The sequence below is a fragment of the Felis catus genome, chromosome X (genome assembly GCF_018350175.1).
Source record: "Felis catus isolate Fca126 chromosome X, F.catus_Fca126_mat1.0, whole genome shotgun sequence".
Classification (NCBI taxonomy): Eukaryota; Metazoa; Chordata; class Mammalia; order Carnivora; family Felidae; genus Felis; species Felis catus.
The window spans coordinates 10,410,562-10,425,853 of NC_058386.1; the positions used below are offsets into that span (position 1 = coordinate 10,410,562).

The 15,292-nt window shown below is 48.3% G+C and overlaps 1 protein-coding gene across 9 annotated transcripts in view; it reads left to right on the forward strand.

Annotated features, from left to right (window-relative positions):
• EGFL6 (EGF like domain multiple 6) overlaps positions 1-15,292 on the forward strand; it is a 56,966-nt gene that overhangs the window by 40,330 nt on the left and 1,344 nt on the right. For 3 of the 9 annotated variants that reach the window (XM_045050878.1, XM_045050877.1, XM_045050882.1), the window contains 5 exons: positions 342-464; positions 3,221-3,547; positions 4,850-4,930; positions 8,949-9,053; positions 12,133-12,398. In XM_045050878.1, coding sequence (XP_044906813.1) covers positions 342-464; positions 3,221-3,547; positions 4,850-4,930; positions 8,949-9,053; positions 12,133-12,398 — 902 coding nt within the window. Of the gene's footprint in view, positions 1-341; positions 465-3,220; positions 3,548-4,849; positions 4,931-8,948; positions 9,054-9,159; positions 10,801-12,132; positions 12,399-15,292 lie in introns of those variants that run through there. The other 6 variants (XM_023249088.2, XM_045050881.1, XM_045050883.1 and 3 more) reach the window with 6 other exon arrangements.

Below are 15,292 nucleotides of genomic sequence, written 5' to 3' on the forward strand. Positions count from 1 at the left end.
AGAATTTATTTTTTGATGCCGTTATTTAGTTTGGAATTAGACAGATGAAAACATGCAGAAAAAGACGTAAACATCTTCCAGCTTTCAGTAGTTGTGATAAGCAGTCGAGGTTGCTGGGGGTGTGGGGGGCTGCGAGGGGCCCCCCAGTTCCCTGCGTACCGGCGTCGGGCAAAAGCCAGGCATTGGGAGATTTGACGGCGTCCCGGTTCTCAGGCCCCACGTGGTTTGTTGGCAGGTGTTGAGGGGTCGGCCCTGGAGTTGGTCAAGTGTAAGGGATAGTCGGGCTTTTAGCAAAGCCCGGCAGCCGCAGAGTTGTTCACGGGAACGTTCACATTTTTTAGATATAAACGAGTGTGCTGGGAATACCCATCCGTGCAGCCTCTATGCCAACTGCCTCAATACCCAAGGATCCTTCAAGTGTAAATGCAAACAGGGATACAGAGGCAATGGCCTTCAGTGTTCCGGTAAGTAGGATTTGCTCATGGCGTCTTAGCTATTCTCAGTAAAGCGTTCTCTCCTCTTCTTTCTCCCTTCGTCTCTGTCTCTGTCTCTCTCTCTCTCTGCACGTATGATAACGTGTGCATGCAATATCTGGAAACTCTAACTCAGCCTTGACTTCTCTGCTAACTGGACCACATCTTCACTACTCACTGAAGTCGTAGCCACTAAAGCTTACAGAGCAGCAAAGGTCCTGGATTTCTGTCTGGTCACAACGCACTCTCAACGACCGAAAAGAAGATTTAAGGACAAATGGCCCTGGGCCCATGTTACCTGCCGAGAGAGGGCAGGTTATGGCACAGTAGCAAGCAATCCTAACACGTCAGGGGCTTAGAACCACAAGCTTGTTGACCACAGGAATCAGAACTTCTTCCAGAATACACCACCAAAAGCAAGTCGGACAAAGCTGATAGCACGTTATCGGTCATCCTCAAACCTAGATTCACACGTTTAGCAAAGAGTCCCGTTGTTCTTGCTGGTGAATTCCTTACTGCGTAGGTGGTAACATCTCAAATTGACAAACCACACGTAGAACCGTGAAATGTGACACGCATTGCCCTTGGCGGTGTATTCTCTCCGACGTTTCTTCTCCATGTGGTCCCTCAGGGAGCCACGCCGATAGAGTCCCCAGCGTCCTGTGATACCACAATACCGATTGGAGCCCTTAGGGTTTGTCAAGGCAGGGAAAGAAGCATGGACAATCGCACACCAGCTCTTCGTTCATTCAACTTGGGAGTAGGGGGCAAAATATACATAGTCTTGCTGTGTGTCTGGCAAACTAGAAATGACCATAAGAACCCGGAACGTCTACCAAGACAGGCCGGTGGTGATTACATTGCAGTCACCGTCCTGGCGAAAGTGTCTCATAATGTCTGAGGTCCCTTAGGTTTATCCCTCGGGTCTTGTCCCTTTTATTTCTCTATTTAAAAAAAAATTTCTTTTTCATGTTTATTTATTTTTGAGAGAGAGACAGAGTGCCAGTGGGGAGGGGCAGAGAGGGAGGGAGACACAGAATCCGAAGCAGGCTCCAGGCTCCGAGCTGTCGGCACAGAACTTGACGCGGGGCTTGAACCTACATGCTGTGAGATCGTGACCCAAGCTGAAGTCGGACACCCGACCGCCAAGCCACCCGGGCACCCCTGGTCTGGTCCATTTTAGCACTGGCCCATCATGTGCCTCAACCTGTTCACTGCCCTGACTCCACTGTCCTGTATACCCCTTAGCGTGGTTCTCACGTCTTCCAACACGTACGGCTTCAAGTTCTGCCTTGACCTGTCCCGTGTCCTTACATGGCCAGTGCTCCTGGTGACACAGCGGAGTGGCCACTCCGTGGTGGCCAAAAGCAAAGTGTCCGCACCGTGATAGACACCGAGCCCCACAGCCATAAAAGTTCACAGTGCCCCGGTGGGCCGTGGTTGAGTGCCGCTGGACGAGAGTGTGTGCCAAAGAATATGGTCAAGGAGGATGAGTCTAGAAATCAAATTCTCTGCAGAACCGCCAGAAGAACTGGGCAGCATTTCGTCTGGAACAAAGAGTATGGAAAAGTATACGTGGTGCCCGTAGGTATTTGAGGAATGTGAAATAAAAGTGACTTCCTAAAGCGGACTGGGAGAGCCGGGGGGAGGCCATGTTCTGTCTTCCAGATGATGGCCAGGTGTCTGGGAGTGGAGCCGGGAGCCCTGCCCAGTGCGTGTTCCGCCACTCAGGCTTCCAGGCCCGGCTCTCCGAGGGATTGCTGCACGGGGCTGGAGGTGGGATTACACAGCCACTGGGTCTCCAACCACACAATGCTCGGGTCTCGATCCCGTGCACATGTGCTCGTGATCTCCTTCTGGAACTTTCTCAAAGACAGAGAGAGAGAGAGAGATCGACGGCCCATGTAGGACGTGCACGGGTGGATCGGGAGGAGGGATGCCATACCCTGGAGAGGCCCCCAGAGAAGAAGTGGAGTAGATCAGCTTTTCGTGTTGCATCGTGGTCAAGGGCTCCTTCGTGCCACCAAATCTGAACGCTTGTCTTCCGGCCTCACCTGTTGTGGGCCATTTGGTGTAATGGTCAACAGCTGAGGTTCAGGACCTAGGAAAGCCTGCATCTCACTCTGAGCTCTGCCCCATACTGGCTATGACCTTCGATAAATTTTTTTCAACCTCTCCAAACTCCATTTCCTCCTGTCCAGCTTGTGACCAGCTAGGCCCCAGTCCCTTGTTGCTCCCTGATTTCAACACGGCAGGGTGGATGGACAGTTCCACGCAGATCTTCAGCCCCAGGGCAGTGGGCTCTCTGCCTGTGGCCGTTCGTCTTCTCTGGAGTGCCACTCAGCCCCTTTGTAAGGACAGCCCTCAACCAGTGGGGGCCAGGAGTCTGGATAAATACCCCTAAATTGTCGCAGGATGGGACAGTTCTGAGGTGTGTTCTACATTGTTTTCCTCCTTCCCCTCACTTCTGCCTCCAGGGATCACCTCTCAAATAAACCCCCTGCCCCCAAATCCTTGTTTCAGGGCTGGCTCGGTCAGTAGAGCACGTGACCCTTGATCTCAGGGTCATGATTTCAAGCCCCACGTGGGGTATGGCGCCTACTTAAAAAAATATATATTAAAATATCAAGCAGGAGGGCCTCCTGTGGGTTGATTCTGGAAGCATTCATTTACTGTACTTCACTCCATCTTTCATGAGTGACCTAATTGTCAGCCAATGTGAAACTTCCCACCTGTTGTTATTGTAGTGATCCCTGAAAATTCTGTGAAGGAAGTCCTCACGGCCCCTGGTACCCTCAAAGACAGAATCAAGAAGTTGCTGGCTCACAAAAACAGCATGAAAAAGAAGATAAAAATCAAAAATGTCATCACAGAACCTTCTGGAGCTCCTGCCCCTGAGGTCAACCTGCAGCCCCTCAACTCTGAAGAGAGTGTTTCCAGAGGTAGGAACTCTGATGGAGGAAAAAACCGAAATGAAGAGAGAAAGAAAGAGGGGCTCGAGGAAAGGAAGAGAAAGGAGAAAACCCTGAAGAACCACATGGAGCGGGAGCAAAGCCTTCGAGGAGATGTGTTTTGTGAGTAACACTTTGGGTATTTTGCACATTTTATGAAAAGCGAATGGTGATTTCCCCTGGCAGGGAAAGAAGGAAAGACGGCTTCGTGCCTGCCGTAACACTAAGGTTCGGTACTGATTCTAAAGAAGCGGGGTTCTCTGTAAGTTCGGGAAATGAACATCCCCTGCAGATCCCAAATCGTATTTGCTGCTGTGGGAAACAAGGAGGTTGAGTCCTTTCCCCTTCCCTGGGGGGCTTCCTGTTTGATGCAGACCTTCTTTCCGCTCCCAGCCAAGTAAGCACGCTTGCCCTGGCTGGCCATGCTGCACACCCCCAGACCAGAGAGACCTTGGGTCCAGCTGGATCTGCCAGGCTCCGCCTTTTTACTTCTCGAAGGCACTTTCGACCTGCCCGCTCGATGCAAGGGGAATTGCGCAGCCGTGAGGTTACAGGTTAAAAAGCCAGAATGACAGTTGTAGAGGGGAACATTCTAGAGAGGACCTTAAATTTTCTCCCTGAACTGGATAACGGCCCTTTTCACCCATTGCTGTGCAGAGCCCACAGCTAAGTCTCAGCCCCTCCAGGACAGTTTCCATATTAACCCCCTCTCCCCCACATCCCCAGGCGGAAACTTGGTGTTTCATTTTCACCAGGCATTTGTTACTGCCCCTATTTTTTTTTTTTTTTTTTTTTTTTTTTGCCTTGTCTGCCCTTGGCTCCATGGCTGTTGGATTTAACCAAATGGAAAGCAGACCCGGGCCCACTTATCCAAGAACTAGCATAACGATGGCATTCTCTCCTCGAATAGAGAGCGAAAATCTCAAGAGTGTATTTCCAAACCCGGGTGAGAAGAGGCATGTTACTAGTTGTAGATGCTTAGGTCATCTTTGGAAAACGATGTCTTAGACACAGAAACTGGAACCAGTGTGAATGCTTTGGGAGTGTTCAGGAAAGTCTGCTCTGACATAGTCTGTACTCAGAATAACAGGATAAACCTCTGCTCGGTCGTTCATTCACACCTCCTTTTTTTATTATTTATTTTTTTTTTTTTTCAACGTTTATTTATTTTTGGGACAGAGAGAGACAGAGCATGAACGGGGGAGGGGCAGAGAGAGCGGGAGACACAGGATCGGAAGCAGGCTCCAGGCTCCGAGCCATCAGCCCAGAGCCTGACACAGGGCTGGAACTCACGGACCGCGAGATCGTGACCTGGCTGAAGTCAGACGCCCAACCGACTACGCCACCCAGGCGCCCCGACATTCACACCTCCTTAGCATGCGAGGGTTCAGGCCTTTTCTTAACTGACCAAGTGTTCTTAATTAGCCCCGAAGGTGAACGCAGCGGGTGAATTGGGTCTGGTTCTGGTCCAGAGAAAAGCTGTCACATCCAGGCTGGAACACCAAGGTAACTGATACCTTCATTTATGAATCACTGCTTCGTTCCTAAGCCCCCGAGGGAAAAATCGTTACATCTGGACACAGTGCCAGTACGAAGAGTAGGTCCTTACGGGGTCAGTACCAATGACGACAGTATAGGAAGGCTGTCTTCTCTCCACCACGCCCGCCTGACACCGAGAATGACACATGGTATATATGTGAAGATAGATGAAAATGACCCCTTTGCTTCAACTTCAACACCCGACGGCCCACAACCTGAAAATGACCACGCACTGAATTCCGGACGATAGTGCTGCGTCATAGACAACCCCAGACCTTCGGTCGCCTACAGCCGCTGTTTATTTTGCTTATGAGTCCGTCAACCGGCTGAGTGGTTCTGCTGATCCGAGCTGGTCTGGGGGGGCTCACCCACGGGTCCGCAGTCAGCTTTGGTCCCACTCGGTGACTTGGCCGATCTTAGCTGTGCTCCGGGCCTCAGTTGGGACAACAGAGCTGTCTCAGCTCTGCTCCATGTGGTGACTCATCCTCCAGCGGGCCAGCCAGGCTTGTTCTCGAGAAGCAGTGGCAGGGTTCCAAGAGAGAGTGGAAGCACACAGGCCTTGTGAGGGCTAGGCTCAGAGCGGCCACAGCATCACTTTCACCGTATTCTGTTGGCCAAGGCAAGTCCCAAGGCCGGCCGGGACTTGAGAGTTGGGGAAGGCGCTACAACGTCATATTGCAAAGAGCGTGGAGACAGGGAGGGGTAAAAATTGGGACCATTCTTGTGATCAGGCTAACAGAGCCTCATCGTCAGGAATCTCGTAGGTGTGATCCCGGGTTCCTCTGAGTCCCTTTAGCACTTTGACTACCTGTGACAAATTATATGTGGCATCTCTACACAGACACCAGGGGAAAGCCTATTTCTGTATTTATCCCTTTATTTGGCATAAATATTCATGCATCGATCTTCCCTCCCCTTTGCAAACTCTCTTACTTACCGCTGTGCATGTCCTAAGCTTGTGCTAATTTGACTGCCTTTTGTGTTTACCCCATGAGTACATTCTCCAGTTCGGTCCCTTTGGTTTATAGGAATCTCCACCATAAAGGTAGAGCCTCTCTGGTTCAGTCCTCCAAACTTAATCTGAGAAGCTTCTACTAAAACCTCTCCAAAGGCTAGTGACCCAGCTCCGACAGGCATCTTGTTTTCTTCCATATTTCCCCTAAATGTTCTGTTTTCAATTTTATTTTATTTTTAATTTATTTATTCTGAGCGAGAGAGGCAGAGAGAAGGGGAGAGAGAATCCCAAGCAGGCTCCATGCTGTCAGTGTGGGGCCCGATGCGGGGCTCGATCTCACAGACCATGAGATCATGACCTGAGCCAAAACAAGAGTTGGACGCTTAACCAACTGAGCCACCCAGGCGCCCCTCAATGTTCTTTTTTTTTTTTTTTTTTTTAAGTTTCTCTGCAGCAAACATCTTATTATCCATTTTCCTGGTTGGGAAGAAAATGTTTCATAGCTCAGGGAATTAGCTACATTCTCCGGGTGCTTAGAACTGCTTCTGCTCAGCTCTCCACTTGCTAAGTGACATTACTAAATTGACCCCCTTTGGATCCCCAGAATGACCAGGTCTCTTATTTTACTTTTTCTTCCATGATCCTTAATGAAACACGTGAAGTTTACTCAATTGTCAAAGGTCCTTGAGTAAGGTCCCTTGGAGCACTCAGTCTCACTTGGAAGACTCGGTGGGCACCCCAGCCCTTCTACTTGCTATTTGCCTTGGGCAAGTCCCTGAGACTTAGAACATCTCACTGCTTTCATGTGTGAGGTTGGAGTAAAAGCACCACTCTTGTCTAAGGTGCTGTCTTAGGCTGGATTCCCCAGAAACAGAATTTGTGTGCAAGTGGTTTAGGTGGGAGGCGGTCCCAGGAAAGAATGCTTGGGGAGTGGGGGCGAGAAGGAGGCAATCAACAGTGTGTTATTAAGAAATTTTCACTGGGGGCAACTGAAGCCCAGTCCCATTGGGGAACTCAATCCCATTGGAGCCCAATCCCATTGGGGAACTCAATCTCATTGGAGCTCAATCCCATTGGGGAACTCAATCCCATTGGGGAACTCAATCCCATTGGAGCTCAATCCCATTGGGGAACTCAATCCCATTGGAGCCCAGTCCCATTGGGGAACTCAATCCCATTGGAGCTCAATCCCATTGGGGAACTCAATCCCATTGGAGCCCAGTCCCATTGGGGAACTCAATCCCATTGGAGCTCAATCCCATTGGGGAACTCAATCCCATTGGAGCTCAATCCCATTGGGGAACTCAATCCCATTGGAGCTCAATCCTATTGGGGAACTCAATCCCATTGGAGCCCAATCCCATTGGGGAACTCAATCCCATTGGAGCTCAATCCCATTGGGGAACTCAATCCCATTGGAGCCTAGTCCCATTGGGGAACTCAATCCCATTGGAGCCCAGTCCCATTGGGGAACTCAATCCCATTGGAGCCCAGTCCCATTGGGGAACTCAATCCCATTGGAGCTCAATCCCATTGGGGAACTCAATCCCATTGGAGCCCAGTCCCATTGGGGAACTCAATCCCATTGGAGCTCAATCCCATTGGGGAACTCAATCCCATTGGAGCCCAGTCCCATTGGGGAACTCAATCCCATTGGAGCTCAATCCCATTGGGGAACTCAATCCCATTGGAGCTCAATCCCATTGGGGAACTCAATCCCATTGGGGAACTCAGTCCCCTTGAAGCTCAATCCCGTTAGGGAACTCTGAAAGCCAGTGTAGAACACACAGCTCAGAGTTGTCCTATTGGAGGACAAGAGAGCTGGGTATTCATACACCATCTCCCATCTGACAATGATTAATGGCCGCTCCTGGGAGGGTGTTAATTCCCTGGTACTCCTGGCTTGCCATAAAAGCAGGGAAGGGCACCACTGTGGCCACTGGACCTCCATCCCAGTTGGACCCTCTGCAAGACCAGAGAGAGCCTGGATTCCAGTCTGACTTCAGGTCCATGTTCAATTCCAGGGACTTATGGTCTTACCCAAAGGCAAGAAAATTGCGGTATCTGTCCACCAACACCTGTCCATCAGTGGTTGAGGGTTTTCTTGGGGAAATAGCTTCCTGGTATTCTGGTCTGCCTGGCTTGATCCGAGCATGCTCCAGCAAGAGAATACCCTCACACAGAGAAATTTAGCATTCTGCAGATTATCCCGAAGGATCTGACAAGGTCTGCACTAGTTCGTTTGGGTAGGAGAGATTTTCTGGCCCAAATTTTACAAACTCTTGCCTATATTCTCTGTCTCACTTTGCTCACAGGGCTCTTGCCCATTACTTTTTTTTTTTTTTTAAGTTTTTGGTTTTGCTTCTACTTTATTTAAGATCACAACAGAATTTGGCCAGAAGGACTTCACAGGTTTAAATTGAAGCAGTATCTGGTTTGACACTGTCCTTAAGGCCATTTCAGTGGCCGTGATCTGTACTCCATGCAGTTGTTATGATTTTGTTAAATTAATATTTGTCAGGTAGAGCTCCCCGGGTGCCAGATGGCTCAACAAAAGACCACAAGAGAAATTGAGACAGAGAAGTTTATTACTCGCAGGTCCTGTAGGAGCATGGCACGCCTCGAGGGCCACACAGGGAAGTTGAGGCAGGGTGCTTAGAGAGAGAGGCGGGACCTAGAGCACAGGCCTTTATTAGTGGATTGGTCCGTTCAAACCAGAAAGATCTGGGTCTTGGTGAGTTCCAAGGGAGTCTTATCTACAAGGGCTGTTGGGAAGTCATATTAGGAACTTAATTAGCTTGTGACTCAGCAGGCTGTTCTCTAGGGCTCGCACCTGCATGAGGGGCAAAAGTCCGTTTTAGGACCCCGTAGGCTGTTTGGCCAGACCAGATGGTTGCGGACGCAGCAATACCGTGGAGTAGCTTGGCTCGATGCTCAACAGCTGAAAATACAGCATTTCCTTCCAAAGCTCCAAATGTCAGACGTGCTTCTAATACTCTTCGTGATTATACAATGTACCCTTTTTCTTAGCAGATTTAAATATCTCAGTTGACTGCAGCTTTGAGCACGGGGTCTGTGACTGGAAACAGGATATAGAAGATGACTTTGACTGGAATCCTGCTGATCGAGATAATGGTATTTGGATTTTACTGTTTCGTGTTCTCTGCTGTGTGCTCTGCCCTCCGTACAGGTAAAGAAGGCTCTCCAGTGACGGAGGGTTATTATTCCTATCTCTCGTTAGGTCAGCGTTTGTCACCTTTGGAAACTTCTAGACCTTCCGAAGTCTGCCCTCATGAATGGCTCCGTTGGTTCAGTATCTGTGTCCCGCCTTATCCCTCTTACCCCCACCCACCCACATACAGGATGTTCTAGCAAAACTTTTCCATAGTCACTCCTGCTGCCGAGAGACAGATGTTAGAACTCGTGAACATTTTTGACTTATAAAGAAAAAAACCCTATTTTTTAAGTAATCTCTGTGCCCAACGTAGTGCTCAAACTCATGACCCCGAGCTCAAGAGCCACATGCTCTACCAAGTGAGCCAGCCAGGGCCCAAGAATTCATGTACATTTTAAGAGTATTGGGGGAAGGGTAGAAAGAAGCTGTTCTTTTCCCCAGTTTGGCAGCTCGTGGTGCTCTGTAGTTTTTGTTTTGCTTTTGGTGGGGAAATAAATCTGGAAAGGAAATATGACCTCTGCCTAAACCTGAAGTTTTAGTAAAGCCACCCCTCAAAGTAGCAGCACCATGATGGGCATCAGGTCAGCAACCTGAACTTCTGGACTGAATGTTCCCCTCCGTCGCTTGCAGATTCCTCTCTGGCCACTTACACTGGGATTTTTCTCGACTTCAGCTCTGAGCTGTGGAATTCTAGCACTTTCCACTTCTTGCTTAAACACTATTGACGGGCCCTAGCTTTCCCCTTGGGTAGAGCATTTTGGCTGATACAACCCACTTGGAGCATCAGTCGAGGCCCTGTCTCCTGAGGCTGACAGGAAGAGGTGTAGGTAGAGACAACTCTGGGGACTCGACTTTCTTACCAATCCATTTATTTATTTGGGACTCTACAAGTTCAGCCCTCAGTTACAAGATCCTTCTCCTGGACCCTTCCTCTAGACTAGTTCCTCCCTTAGACCTTGCCTTTCAAGCCTTCACACGCAACCAGGAAACCTGGATATCCCCCAACAAAAATTCCTTGCAAAACTTGAGATTAGGGTAGAGGGGGTACATCTCACGCAGCAAGTTGTGTGAGTGGAACTGTCGCCGAAGATTCAAGGAAGGTTTAACCAGTCCCAAGACCGTATATCTTGGGAGAGCCTGTCTGGTCAATAGCTAACTTGCATTTCTCCTTTCTTCCATCATGACATCTCCAAGTTTCTATCCGCCAGAGCCACATCATACAGGGAGCCCGTAGGTTATTCCGGAATCTTGACAGCTCACACAGTCAGCAGGGTCTTCATGTGGAGCTTTCCAGCAATGGAAAGTCCCCTGTTTACAAACGCGATTCACAAATGGCCTCAGGTTTCCCAGCCTTTGTGTCACTCAAATCGTACGTTCTTCCCCCCTGCGCCCTGTTCAGATCTCTAGGTGGGCTCGTCTTTCCCTGAGGAAACGTGGGATGAATCAGCATTTCTAGAAGGATAAAATCTCAAGGACAAATCAAAATGGGCTTTAGGGGAGAGAGTAGGGAAATCTGCCTCAGTGGGTCACAGAAGAGAGGGTGTCGCTGGTGGAGTGGCAGTGGCTAAAGTGTAGGATGCCTACGTTTCAGATTAGCAGGAGAATACTTTTTAGTACATCTCAGGTTGTTGTTTTTGTTTTTTGTTTTTTTAACATTTATTTATTTTTGAGACAGAGAGAGACAGAGCATGAACGGGGGAGGGTCAGAGAGAGGGAGACACAGAATCTGAAACAGGCTCCAGGCTCTGAGCTGTCAGCACAGAGCCCGACACGGGGCTCGAACCCACGGACCGTGAGATCATGACCTGAGCCGAAGTCGGCCGCTCAACCGACTGAGCCACTCAGGCTCCCCTCAGACAGGTTGTTTATCTGAAATTCAAGCTCTCCTGAGCATCCTGTATCTTTATTTGCTGAATCAGGCAACCTGAGCAGCTGGGGAAAAGACCAGACAGTCCCTGAGTCCAGTGAAAACTAAGGCAAGGTCAACCTGGGTCCTTCAAGTGACGCTGGGAATATACTAGCAGAAGACTCCGGGCGCCCACCCCCTACCCCCAATGCATTCCTCCTGGCTTCCGTACGAATTCTTTCTTTTCGTCAACTTCTTTAGACCCCCATTCCCTGAGAGTTTTTTGCCCAGGTTCGTCACAGCCACAAGCAAAGGACTGAAGATGAGCTATACTTAGGACGTGGATCTTAGAAATAGAAGGAGGTGTGTTCCATTCCTCAATCGGAACTCGGACTGATACGTTACAGGTGGTAGTTGAGCTCCATGAAACCATTAGGACAAATTCATGTATGTTGTGGATTAAATGCCACCCTACCTAAGGAGCTGGCCGTCATATATTTCATTGACTCTGTGGGAAAATGCAGTCCAAGGTTCAAACAACCAAGGTGGAAAGTTCTGGAACACGAGTTCTCCATCAGCTGCAAATTACCTACGGTGCCAGATGACTGTTTCATTAGATTCTTACCCCGTCTCTGCTTACCACCACGCCTTGTGTATGTGGACAGATTCCTCCATTTGTCTAGCCTTCGCTTTCCCTTTCCGTACCACAAAGGAGTTCAGCTCTGTGATCCCTAAAATCCATTTTAGCATGAAATTGTCTTTCCTGTGTTGGAAATGAGAGAGACTTCAGCTTTCCCTACAGGAGACTATTATTCTTTTTTTTTTTTTTTCATTTTGTTTTTTATAAAAAATGGTTTTTTGTTTTTTGAATGTTTATTTCTTTTTGAGAGAGCGAGAGAGACAGAGCAGGAGCAGGGGAGGGGCAGGGAGAGAGAGGGAGACACAGAATCTGAAGCAGGCTCCCGGCTCCGAGCTGTCAGCACAGAGCCCGAGGCGGGGCTCGAACCCACGCACCGCGAGACCGTGACTTGAGCCGGAGTCAGACGCTTAACTAACTGAGCCACTCAGGCGCCCCCTATGTGTTTTTTTAAGATTTTGAATCCGGTTATCATTCATCTTCTGTGCTATTCTATACCCCGTAGCCAGACCCTTTACAATGGCCTCATTAACTGCGCATTTTTCTTCTCTTGGAGCTGTTGGCTACTATATGGCAGTTCCGGCCCTGGCAGGCCGTAAGAAGGACATCGGCCGCCTGAAACTCCTGCTCCCGGACCTGCAGCCCCAGAGCAACTTCTGTTTGCTCTTTGATTACCGGCTGGCCGGAGACAAAGTCGGGAAACTTCGAGTGTTTGTGAAAAGCAGTAACAACGCCCTGGCATGGGAGGAGACCAGGAGCAAGGATGAAAGGTGGAAGACGGGGAAAATTCAGTTGGAGCAAGGGATCAGCACTACCAAAAGTGTAAGTGGAAAACCAGTGTCACATGGGATACTGACATTCTCTTGCAGTGACTCAACAAACAGAGGGGCGGTGGGGCCCTAAAGATGAGCGAGACTTTTTCCCTATACTTCGAGAGTTTATATTCTGGAGCAAAATAGGCCAGACGGCTAAGCAGCGCAGCTCGCGATAACACCCGTCAGGTGCGTGCCCCTCACGTGTCATGGAAATGATCCGTTTGTGTGTCCGGCTCCTAACCAGCGTCCTCCCAAACCAGACTCTAATTTTACATGTATAGCTTAATATGTAAAAGAATGTCTTGCTCATTCATTCTGTGCCCAGCACTGATCACGATGAGTGGAAGCTGCAGGGTCAGTTTTTTAAGTGTTTGTTTCTTATTTTTTTTTTTTAATTTTTTTTTCAACGTTTATTTATTTTTTTGGGGACAGAGAGAGACAGAGCATGAACGGGGGAGGGGCAGAGAGAGAAGGAGACACAGAATCGGAAACAGGCTCCAGGCTCTGAGCCATCAGCCCAGAGCCTGACGCAGGGCTCGAACTCACAGACCGCGAGATCGTGACCTGGCTGAAGTCGGACGCTTAACCGACTGCGCCACCCAGGCGCCCCTCTTATTTTTTTTTTTTAATGTTCATTCACTTTTGAGAGAGAGAGAGAGACAGAGTGTGAGCGGGGGAGGGGCAGAGAGAGGGGGAGACACAGAATCCGAAGCAGGCTCCAGGCCGTGAGCTGTCAGCACAGAGCCCGGCGCGGGGCTTGAACCCACGAACCGGGAGATCGTGACCTGAGACGAAGTCGGACGCTTCACCGACGGAGCCACCCAGGCGCCCCAAGCGTCTGACTCTTGATTTCATCTCAGGTCATGATCTTACGGTTCACGAGTTCGAGCCCTGCATCAGGCTCCATGCTGACGGTGCCGAGCCTGCTTGGGATTCTCTCTCTCCCCCTGCCTCTCTCTCTTTTTGTTTCCCTCGTGCGCACGCTCTTTCTCAAAATAAATAAACAAAACTTCAAAAGAGCTGACCTATTTACAATTACACCAAAAATAACAAAATACCTAGAAATAAGCTTAGCCAAGGAGGTGAAAGGCCTATACTCTGAAAACTATAATACATTGAGAAAAGAAAGTGGAAGATGACACAAACAGATGGAAAGATATTCCATTCTCATGGACTGGGAGAACAAATACTGTTACAATGTCCCTCCTGCCCCAAAGCAATCCCCAGATTTAACGCACCCCTTACCAGGATACCAATACCATTTTTCACAAAACTAGAACATATAATCTTAGAATTTGTATGTACAAATTTGAGGTCTTTGTACAAAAGACCTCAAACAGACCAAGTGATCTTGAAAAAGAGGAACAAAGCAGGATGGTACTGGCACAAAAACAGACACATAGATCAACGGGACAGAATAGAGAGCCCAGAAATAAGCCCACACTTACGTGGTCAATTCATCTATGACAAAGGAGACAAGAATATACAATGGAGAAAAGATAGTCTCTTAATGGTGTTGGGGGAAACTGGACAGCTGTATGCAAAAGAATTAAACTGGACCAGGGCACCTGGGTGGCTCAGTCGGTTAAGCATCTAACTCTTGGTTTCAGCTCATGGTTTGTGAGATCGAGCCCTGTGTCGGGCTCTGCCCTGACCACGCACAACCTGCTTAGGATTCTCTCTCTCCCTCTTTCTCTCTGCCTCTCTCTCTCTCTTTCTGTCTCTCTCAAAGTAAATAAATAAACTAAAAAAAAAAAAAGAATTGGGGCCCCTGGGTGGCTCAGTCGGTCAAGTGTCCGACTTTGGCTCAGGTCATGATCTCACAGTTTGTGGGTTCAAGCCCCATGTCGGGCTCTGTGCTGACAGCTCGGAGCCTGGAGCCTGCTTCGGATTCTGTGTCTCCCTCTCTCTCTGCCCCTTCCCTGCTCATACTCTGTCTCTCTCTGTCTCTCAAAAATAAATAAATGTTAAAAAAAAATCTTTATTAAAAAAAAAAGATTTCAACTGGATCACTTTCTTACACCATACACAAAAATAAACTCAGAGTGATCTAAAAACCCAAACGTGAGACCTGAAACCAAAAAGCCCTAGAAGAGAGCACAAGCAGTAATTTCTCTGACATCGGCCATGGCGACATTTTTCTAGATATGTCTCCTAAGGCAAAGGAAACAAAAGCAAATATATACTATTGGGACTACATCAAGATAAAAAGTTTCTGCACAGCAAAGGAAATAATAATCAACAAAAAAGTAAAAGACAACCTACTAGATGGGAGAAGATGTTTGCAGACGACGTCCAGTAAAGTGTTAGTACCCAAAATATATAACGAACTTCTAAAACTCCACACCAAAAAAATCCCCAAATAATCCAATTAAAAAATGGGTAAAAGGCATGAAAAGACATTTCTCCAAAGAAAACCTACAGATGGCCAACGGACACATGAAAAGATGTTCAGCATCACCCATCAGGGAAATGCAAGTCAAAACCACAATGAGATACCGCCCCACACCCCTCACAGTGGCTAAAATCGAAAAGTATTCGTGAGGATGCAGAGAGAAAGGAACCTTTGTGCCGTGTTGGTGGGAAGGCAAACTGGTGGCAGCCAGTGTGGAAAATGGTGTGGAGATTCCTGAAACAATTGAAAACAGAGTTCCCATATATGACCCAGTAATTTCACACCTGGGTATTTACCCGAAGAAAACTGAAAATACTGATTTGGAAAGATATATGCAGCCTCGGTTTATTGCAGGATTACTTATGATAGCCAAGATATGTTTTAAAAAGTTGTGGTAACGGGCAAAAAAGAAAAACTATCAGTCAGCTGTCATTTATTTTCATAATATTTCTTTCTAAATATTGTTGGACGAATGAATATAAAGTAGTAACTGTCTGTCTTTCATT